The sequence below is a fragment of the Nestor notabilis genome, unplaced genomic scaffold (assembly GCF_000696875.1).
Source record: "Nestor notabilis isolate BGI_N333 unplaced genomic scaffold, ASM69687v1 scaffold1589, whole genome shotgun sequence".
Lineage (NCBI taxonomy): Eukaryota > Metazoa > Chordata > Aves > Psittaciformes > Psittacidae > Nestor > Nestor notabilis.
The window spans coordinates 42,837-53,802 of NW_009943889.1; the positions used below are offsets into that span (position 1 = coordinate 42,837).

The 10,966-nt window shown below is 39.2% G+C and overlaps 1 protein-coding gene across 1 annotated transcript; it reads right to left on the minus strand.

The window, feature by feature from the left end:
- Positions 1–1,438: 1,438 nt before the first annotated feature.
- On the minus strand, positions 1,439–9,115 carry MAL2 (mal, T-cell differentiation protein 2; the record flags this gene model as incomplete). The annotated part of the gene is made up of 3 exons (XM_010022145.1): positions 1,439–1,541; positions 3,917–4,075; positions 8,910–9,115. Coding segments are annotated over 3 exons (437 nt in total), but the record flags the coding sequence as incomplete, so codon positions are not given.
- Between the last annotated feature and the right edge of the window lie 1,851 nt (positions 9,116–10,966).

Consider the following 10,966-nt stretch of genomic DNA (forward strand, 5'->3'; position numbering starts at 1 on the left):
GGTGGCTGGCTCTCAGACATCCTTCTACCTGACAAGTTTGATAAAGTAAGCTCCATAGCAGACACCCTGGTTGGCTCCAGGAAAAGGAGTAGGCCTGGGAATGAAGAAAGTCCTGTCTTCCCTTACCCAGCCACTGCTGGTCTCTGCAGTATTCAGGTGCATTGGCTGTTTAACGAATGATGGGGAGCCCTCTTCTCCCAGGTGATCAATTTGGCACTATTCACAAGAGCAAAAATCATCTACTAGCATTACAAAAAGCTTCAACATCTGCAAACCAGCATGGGTGTCAAGGAGCAGAGCACAATGCCATCCTTTAGTTTTGTTAAATTGCTTTTCTATATATAATATTGAATGTCATTATACAACAGGGATACTCAAGAGAGGCTCAATTAAACCTCATTTGTGCCAAAAGGAAACTCCAGAGTGAGTGGACCGCTCTGCATTCCACTGCTTTCAAGAAGACATTTGTGTAGGCACCTGTCCGAATAGAAACACCTTTACAACACTTCAGGTTTAGAATGCAACAAATAACACACTGTAAAATTGAGGTCAGACATTATTCACCATTTGGTTACATTCCATTCAAATGATATTGACTCACATAATAAGTAACAAACGCAGCACTTGAAGTAACAAAACCAAAGCTGTACTCCAACAAAGTAAAACAGTGCAAATACTCCTGTTAAACAAAAATATACCATGTATATACATACACAACACAAATGCACTGTTTTGTTCTGCAGTATAAATAGATCTGATTAAGCTAAACTCCTAAAACTAATGAACTACTGACTGACAGTTGCCAACAGTTTCCATGTACTAAGGAATACAGCAAGCTTTAAAGATCAGATAACCATAGGTGGATATGGCTATAAAAGAGTATCAAAAGATTTCACTGGATGTATATTTAAAATATCTTCTCTGTACATCAAAATTAATAATATATATACTAAGCTGGTACCACAAAGTCAGCTTGGGGTCTGACCATGCAAGGAGCAGCATACAGAAAACCCATGACTCTAAAAGGAGCCTCGAGGCTCCACCTGTGTGGAATGCTGCAAAACACTTAAGGCCCAATCCCAGGATTTAACAAGGGAGGAGCTTTTTAGCTGCCTATGCAATTAACACGTTGGTTTAGTTTCCATTTTCTTCCTCTTCTGATTTAGCACTAGAATTCTGTTATCTGCTAGTGACATACCTGTTTATCCCTGAACTCTGTAATACCATGCAATGAGTATACTTTTAATGAGCACAGAATAAAAGTAAAAATTAGAAAGGGAAGAGATGGAAACTTGTTCTCTATTAGGGAAATCCTTATGAGGAGTTATTTGCATTTCAGCACTTTGAAACAGACATAAAGCAAAAAAAAAAAAATTGAAGTCTTTTGGAATTAGGTGACAGTAAAACAGACAAGTAGCACTTAATTTGATCTGACGCAGAACACTCAGGCATCAAGCTCTCTTCAACTGCTATAGCCTCCATCTCCTTAACGCCAGGGCTGTGCTGCAACCATAACAAACAGCTGTTGCAAAGGCAAAAATCTAAAGGAGAAGCAGGGGGGAAAAAAGAAGAAATAAGAAAAAAAGTGAATCACACTTTATACTGTTCTACAAGTATACATTTTTTTTCTATTCTAAATGAATACAGGAACACAAATTATTCAAAAGTTATCTCCTCCAGCCAAAATGCTTAAGGTAAAGTTGGTCTGGGATCCTCTGAAGTCTTCTCATTAACCTTTCTGTTGTAACTCCATGTTACTGCTTTTCACTTACTTGCTGGCTTCAGAAGACATTGTGAAACAGAGTATGAAGCAGAATGTCTGCATAAGTTATGGAACAAAGTAATCGTGTGTAAGTACACTGTGTATTTCAGTTTCCTCTTACCTAGACTGATCAAACATTCATCTCAGATTTGTTTCCAAGTGAACGTCTTTACCAGCAAACACCTATGAAGACATCCCTCTAAACAGAACCCTTTTACTTGCAAAAGTGTAGAAACAGCTTCAAATCCGGCCTCCTTGACCAGATAACCAGCCATTAAAACAACTTCCTGAGGAATGCCAGGAAGCTACTATTGCTCAGGCAGTGAACTGAATAGATTTGAAGTGAAAGTCATTGCACAGCAAACTTGAATATGTAATGTAAACCACAGGAAGAAATGAGAAACTGAATTGCTGAAAAGCAGCTTCTTATATTGTCAGGTGCTCACGATGGATTCTGTCTCTTGGAACAGAAGAATTCAATCATGTCATAACAACCTACCTACTTGCTTTCCATACAAGTGATAAATTGACAATTGAAGTTTTCATTAGATGCTACACTGTAGAACTATCACCCATGTAAAATGAATATGTGTATTTTTAATCACAATATACAAAAGTAATTTTAAAAGACAAAATGTTAGAAACCTTTTATATTTTTTCCATGTAGATCACGGGACTGTTAATGAAGTGTTTCAAAGGATTACAAGTTTTTTCTGAGTGTCCTGACTTTTTAATTATATACTTTTGGAAAAAATGCAAAGACATTGAAGGCTACAGTTACCTGATACACCATTTCTTGGCATCTCTTCATCAAAAATACTGAGGCAAGTTACAAAAGAGTCTCCTCCTCCCCTATCTTGACAGGGAGTTGAGGAGCCTGAAGGCTTGAAGAACTAAATTCTCCCTTGAAAAATAGTGTAGAAAGGGGAAAGAGAAAAACTTGCAGTTCTCAGTATCCGGTTGTCAGACAAAATGACTGAAGAGACCATATATTCAGTGGGATTTGAATACACTGAAGGAGGATTGCAGAACTACACTTTAAGGTAGAATTTGAGATACTTGCCTATTTCAAAGCCCTCCCCTAGTTCAGGTGCAGCTATGAGACACCACCTCTGTCCTTTTGCCATGTGGCCATACAGGTATTAGATGTGTTTGAGTGTGTTACTGGTAAGTGGGTGATGGCGAGGAACTCTGAACTTAGAGACTGACATGTCCATCTCACCCCATCAGACTGGCTTAGCCAAAGCAAAAGGCCTTTTTCTTTTTATTCTCCTCTTGCAGAGAGAATGTGAACCTTACACCTTACTTTCACCTGGTTTTATCTTAAGATGAATTGAAGGTATTTACTGTGCAAAATTAATGGTGCATTTAGTTTTAAGGACAACTAATACCCACAGAGGGTTTTAGAGGCTTAATAAATATATACAGTTCCCTGAGGTATGCAAGACCCTCTGGATGGTACAAAAAACATAAGAGCAGTAGTTCCGGTTCTTTTAAGTTAATCTTACTGGCACACCTCTACTTGCCCTTCAGGAGTCCAGCCAGGGAGAAAGCTAGAACCTGGTATATTTTCTGACTCAGCTACGCACTCCCACATCAGCAGATACAGTGACTCAGTGATGAAGCAATTACAGTGAGAACAGTAAAGTCTGAGCTTAGCCTATCAATAAAAGCACTCTAATCCTTGCCATAAGAGACAGCAGGACCCTTACAGGTAACTTTTATACCTGATATAACTCCAAGGTTTTTTCCTCATGGGCTATCTAAATGGTATAAAAGAAACTGAAGGTTTGAGCACAGGCATGAAATTCACACGATGCTTTGATGAAGGCTCAGTTGTTACCTTTTTCTTCTATTCCAATAACCAACATTGCTTTTACAAAATATCTCATCTAAAAATAATGAGCGGTAGTGATCACATATTTAACACACTCAGTGAAGAGTAGCAACTGATCACCTACCACATTAGCTTTAGCTTATTCCAATATTTTATGCATGCTGCTGATGGACACTATTTGCTACTCTCAGACAATCCTTTTACTCAGAGCTCCTCTTTCTATTCCAGCTTGCTGTTAAGTTCCCAAGTTGAATGGTTGGCTACAAGGGCTTACAACAGACTTCTGTTCCTCAAATACAAATATATGAAATACATACCGAGGCTGCTATGCTTATGTTATATTCATGATCTGCCAGAATCTTCTCTTGTGAGGTGGAATTGAATTTGCGGGGAAAGTGATGCAGAGATGTAGTTGCTGCTTGCAGTAGAAAAGCTCCAAAATAAAAGACAAAAGTAGCCCCATGGAAAAGAAAATCCTGAAAAGTAAATGACAGACTCAGTCTGGGCTGTAACACACACCTAACTCTTCTAGCCTTAGTACAAATGAACCCCACCACTGAAACATGAAACGAGCACTGATAACATTAACTTTAGATAAGCAGTGTTAAATCCATCCTAGAGCTTAACCTGGACATGTTTTCACAGCTGCTTGCAGTTGTAAGCAATTCACTAATATAATTAGTGATAAGAGGCAACTCTCCCTCTCCTCAAACCATATATTCTTTCAAGTTAAGGCATGTGCTCATCTATATGTACATATGCTGACCTTTCAGATCACTTTAAAGCTATTAGAGCTTACAGAACTCTCCCTTCACACAGTTTAGATAAAAAAGAAGGAACACACAGGGCAACTTCATCACAATTTTAGCAGTACAATACAAGCTTGCAGTCCCCCAAATCCCCTCTCAGCTGTAACCTAAGCTCCAGAAGTCCTCCCTCCATGCTTAGATTTTGCTTCTGTAAATGACCAGACCCACCTCAACCTTGACAGAGCTTAAGTTTACTTCTTGGTAAAAATCAGAATCCAAGAACTGAGACATTTCCTCACCTCTGACTTGGCTCTACACAAAATACAGTAATTTGGAAGTACTTCATGATACTGTGGAATAAAAAGTCCAAGATGTGAGGGGACAGGAGTTAGGATTTACTTTAAATATGCTTCTCTCCTGGCCTTCTATTGGCAATTCTTTCCCTCCTCTGTGGTGAATGCTAGCTGAACACAAGGTTTAAACATCTAACTCTCATTTCTGGATTCTATTATTGGAGCACATGAAAAAGCTCTGGTGCCTAGATCTCTTTGTGGGCTGTATTTCAGGATCCAGTGTTCCATGCAGCAAGAACCAAGACATGCTCCAGTACAGTTTTAAAATGTCTAAAATATTCTTTCAAGACCTCCTCCTGTTGTTGAGTCTGCAAAACTGACATTTGTGCTGCACTCAGTCCATAAAACATGTATTTTGTGCCCATACCCAAGCAGGTTTACAAAAGCCATAGACACAATTTTTAAAGTTATACACAAGTATATGTGGGCTTTTTGATGATACCCACATTATATAGCCTATCTCCAGCACTAATGAATTCTTTACACACTTTTAATTCGCTTGAGTGCAATGGACTACCAGTATGCCAAGAGTGAGAACCCAGGGTACACCATGTGCAAGTTCATCCCAACAGCAGACAGCATTCATATGTGCTAGAAATTACTGTGCAAGATCCTTACCTACTGACTATATCAAATATCAAAGTGAGAATGTGCTGCATTTCCCTATTTACAGAATTGTTTTTTCATAAACGTGAAGTTTTCTTTTTATTGGAAGAATTTTCTTTTCAAATTCATCAGTTGTTCCATATTTTATAGCAGCTAAAGCTTCTTATATCACACCCTCGTCAGGTCTGATAAGTTATGACATAAGATGTAGTAAGTTTCCCATTCCAATTAGCACAGGAAATAATTTTCTCTTAATGAAGAATCATCTGATCATTTGAGGGTAGGTCAGAGAGTGCACTGCTTTTCTTAATAACTGCTAATTACTGGGAATCCAAGTTTTGGCAAAACTGCTGCAGTAATTCCCAGGTTCTGGTTTTCCACTGATTTGGGTTTTGGTTTTTGGTTGGTTTTGGTTTTGTTCCCCCTCCAATCTTTTTTAAAAACAATTACTTCCTCTTTGAGTACCACGAGGAGGCTCCACTGACATCAGCAGAGAAGGGGGCAGAGGATGCCTTCCTGACCTGCCCTAACTGGATAAGCCTTTATGTGCCAGGCTTGCTACTGCCTGTGGCACCACATCGGACCACACACAGGTATGCCTTCACTGTGTGACACATACTGGACCCCATATCACAGCCTGCATTACCCATTTCATAGCACAGGATCCCAGTACCTTAAAAGGTCTGTGTAAACCTAGGTGTAATCAGGGACATCCATTATTCTCGGGCAAGTAAATTGCCAGCATGTAATTTACAGCATGTCAGTGTTACCAGCTGTACACTTTTGGCACCACTGCTTGTAAAGGACAACAAATAGCTCCATGAGGACGACAGTGCTGACTGCATGCAGAAGAGAGACTTTCACAAGACAAACTCTTTAATTTCCTTCATACTCCTGCCAAACCCTCTAATTTCCTTCTCCTGGCAGCAATTACAGTGAAGCTATGTAGCATCAGTAAGGTTTCGTGTTTGTATGGTTATGGTTTCTGTAACCAAAACCCCCAAGGGTTTCTTGGTTTTTAGTAACTGTTAGCGTGGTGCCTAATCCTTCCTTGCCCCCACATGTGTATAACTATTGAAACCTCATACAAAGTTTATGTAAAACACTACCAGATCTGCATGATATCTTAGTTCACATCTAATTTTGGAAATGAGTGTGTTGTGAGTCAGGCTGTTAAAGGACAGTATTTGTCATGCCATCTGGTTTAACACAGTGATGTACCGAACGATGTACCTCCCTAAGGTCTGTATTTTCTCTCATCTTTTCACTGTATAGTATCTTACTAATACCAATTTATCTACTATGTATTAGTATCTACAACATATTATAAGTCGCTCCACTGATACTAATGTAAGTTATTACTAAATGCAGGGCTGTCAGAATCCCATGCTATCTTTCAAACTTACATTTAAACTCCTGAAGTCTTAAACCACATTTGTTCATGAATCTCTACTACTCCAATATAACTAAGCCATGACTCTTCCCACTTTTCTAATGACCTGTAGCTTCTGTAAATTGGAGTTATGAAATGGCAAACCTCAAGTATTTATCTAAATGCCAACCTAAAGCAAACAGGTACACCTTTTTATTTTATAAAATAAAACTATTACTAGAAACACTAAAACTATTTGAAACAGAAAGTAAAAAAAGTCCTTGTGAAGTGCTGCTAAGGAATTTAGTGTCAGCAAGTTACACAGTATTTGGGTACCTGAAAATAGTGGTCCAACGATCTATCTAGTGTTATTTTTGTTGACAGCTGGAAGTGGCTGGATATCAGCTACCACGTTAGAGATAAAACAATTCACTCTGCATTCAAGATGTTGACTTAGTTATGACAGCTTTTTAAGTTAAGTTAGAGCGTCACACAGATACAGTTTTTATACAAGTCATGTAGCAATTTCCTGACATAGAAAGTTTTCCAGTAATGTATCCCTTACAAGGGGACAAAATTAATAGTGTAACAAATCACTGCCATTATCGAGTAGCCAATGCTTAAGACACACTTACGCAATTGTTGTAAGATGGACATTTGTATGGTATTTTCAATCTATAAAGGGCTATGCCCCCACCCAGCAACTTGTAAATTGACAGTTTCAATGAAACCCAGGGCACATTATAATTTACTTAAGTTATGCACATGCTCAAGGGCTTTGTTGCATCATAACTTGTGAGGATGTCACAGCATAGATCCCTGTAAAGGTCTCTGTAATTGTAACTCCCTATTAGTGTAATTACTGCCTGTATTGTGCTGGAAAGCTGACACTGTGTGTATGTGTATTTGCTATCAAAGTGCCAAAGTTTGTTTTAATAGAGTCCGGTCTGTTAGCACTTACAGGGGATGGCCCCAAACTCATGAAGCATTATGATTTGCTTTAAAGACTTTTTGCTTAAAGGGAATGTCTCTGAATAACTTGAATGGGTAAATAAGTACAGATGTTGATACTGAAGCATGCAATTCCAGCTGTGCTCAAGAAAAGCATCAATAGGAAATAGGAAATCAACAGGAAAACTAAGCTGCAAAGGAGGAAGGTAAAGGTGATCAGGAGTTACAGTCATTCTTAATATTTTAGAAGTTCTGGTCCTTTTGGAAGGTTTTTTGGAAATTCTGATCACAGGTTTGCCACCTCTTATTATTCACTTCCAGTAATACAAGAAAGCCATCTTGTGCTCAACTACTTGAATGCTAAAAACTCAAAGTATAAAACAGTTAATGGCAAGAAAGGAGTATGTAAATTAGCAGTCAATAACTTGATGTATCCGTGTGGTTGGCAAAAAACTGAAACCAACAACTTCCCTTTTCTAGTAGAAGGTACAGACTGCAAGAACTATTGGCATAAGCCATAACAATCCATTGCAGCAAGAATAAAGTCTTGTCTCCACAATGAAGAAAAGCTAAATAAAGTGTAATTATTTGTTGTTTTCACCAGGCTTCCTTGAAAAAAGATAAACTCTAAGCTTCCTAGAAAGATGTTAAGCTATATCATCCCGCAGGTTGTGCTGTCTTTGACTACCTAAGGTCTAATAACCACTTACCAATGTTGCCCTGACTTTAAGGAAATGACCCAAAAGTCAGCAGAAGACTTTCTCAGGAACTGGAGGAAACTTACTGGGTGCTTTAGTCCAGCCTGTGCTATCTCAGATAACCACATCACACAGTGTGTTCACAAATGTATCACTTCCTTCACACTATTACATGTACCCCCATTATTCAGAGTGTCGCTACCACTTCTTTAACAGTCAGGAAATATTTTCCAATTTCCAGCCCACAATTATTTCTGGCCATTTACATCAATTTGTTGTCATGCCTTGTTAAACTAGTTCTCTTCCTGCTGCTCATGCATTTTATGTGCTCAGAGAGGACAAGTATGCTCCTTCAGTTTCAAAAACTGGACTCTTTCAGCCTCCACTATAAAACAGGTTCTGTATTTCCTCCATCATCCCTGTAGCCCTACTCTTCCTTTTCTAAGTTCTGAATTCCTGTTTTGAAAAACTTTCAACTAAAACAGAAGGCCTCACATTAAGACTCTGGATCAGTACTTCTCATGAAATGATTTTCAGTTTATAAAGCAAAAGGAATCCTCAAATAAAGAAAAAGATCTTACTGTTTGGTTCCAGTTGACAGCGATTCTATTTGCATAACCAAAGAGGAACACACAGAGGAATGCAATGGACAGGAACCATGCAGTCACCGCTACAAACATCACCCATCCTTGCAGCAGGGGCAGTGGAACTTGAGTAGAAGCTACCAAAATCCAGACTATCGTTCCAAACAGCTGCAACGAGAGAAACACAGATGATGAACAGACAACTTTTATTCAGTCCTTTCTGTGTAAGAACTAATATCACCCATCAACACGTCCTCAAATCACTTTAAGAAACCAAGAGGCAACACTTCAAATGTTCTTAGAGGGCCCAAGTGTCGTTCTCAGCAAGGACAGGCACTAAGTGGTGATAAGACAAAGCCACTCTGAAATTCTTAAAAGCTCTTAATCTTGAAAATGGGATTTGCAGACCCAGGTGACTTGTGTGCTGATGCTGAAAATGTTACGCTTCCTCTCATTTTGTGGGAACTATAATAAATGTGAAAACATGACTCACACACACATACACAAATCTCTCTCTATATCCTAGTTCGCATGACAAGGACATATATGAGATTTAGATTCAATTTCATACTGTTTAATTTTGTAGTCCTAATCAGATGAGATACAGAAAAGAGATGAAACTGCATTCTCTTTTTCAATGCATTTGTACTAAGAGAACATATTAAGCAATGAAATGAAAGAGAAAACTAGACTACAGAATAAGGCAAATTGTAAATTATGTGATAATGACTAGAAAAAACACTCAGCTTTCCAGAATTATCATAACCCAGGGAAGAATTCGGCACTACCAATTTTGTTTTCAGCATGCGGATCGCAGTGAATGAGTGGTGGGGATGCTGTGCTATGATGGGCTGATGGAGAATTTATGTACTCTAAGGCTTACCCAGTTTAATCAGCTCTTGGTCTAAGGAAGAGTGCTATTTCTTCCTGCAAATCCTGACTCTTTATTAAAAAAGATAACTGGAGAAAATCGTAATTGCCATCTGAAATATATTCATTTATTACAGAAAGATTTAACTTCATAACCCAGCCTGCTGTGTAGTGACAGCTACCATCAATTTCCGAGCAAGTTACTACTTCCCTGTTTAATTCCTACGGATTTACAACTACAAAGTCAGAGGTTACATTTTCAGATTCAGAGAACTTTCTTTTGAATTAAGGTTAGATGAGAGATGCCTTTCAAAAGATGCCTAGAATTACGTGGTTCCTCTCTCGTCTTACACTGCAGCACCGTACATGTGAAGATGCACTGCTAGTCTAGTTCAAAGCTCCCAAGGGTTTATGTACTAGCCTTCAAGTGGTTCTCCAGGGTTCCTTTTTTAGCTATGGTGAAGAACCAAACTTCCTCTAGTTTCACAAGACTGCAGGTGCAAGTCTGACACTCAGAGATCAGATAGTGATGGGCAGTGAGGAAGCAGAAGGGATAGCAGAAAGCATCTCGTAAACAAAAAGCAGAGGCACATGAAATGCTTGCAGTATTTTGAATGTGCAGCCTTGAAGGCTTTAAAAATACTTTTAGACATCTATCGCAGAGACACGGTGCTCACTGTTGTGCTGTTTCCCTCGTACTACCTACACCTGTCCACTTCAGGTCGGCTGTCAGATGTAGAATGGGTTGGCCAACCTAATTACCCTTCTGTCCCTACTGATTCAGGGCTTGATTTAACACCTGGACTTATGCTCCGAGCTCTTTGCTTGGGTGATTTTACAGCTTGCAGGTTGGGATCCATCTCACAGACTGGGGCCCAAGCGTTAGCCTGCTCTGACCCCAAGAGAAAAATCATTATTAAAATCAGATTAATTCTGTCAAGGGTTTTTTTTCTCCTGTTACTTAGCACCACACCTCTGCAGAGCCTCATACTCAGCCTTAAGCCACAGGTCCTCCAGTAAGGTCTAAAACACCCATGAAATTAAACGTCCTTGTGGGAGTTTGCACAGGACCCGTAACTCACACACACACAGAGGCAAGAACCAGCCTAAGTCTCCGTGGTGGGTTCGGGTCGGGCACTCAGTGTGGCCCGAAGTCCTCGCAGATCAAACAAGCCCCGCGTAAC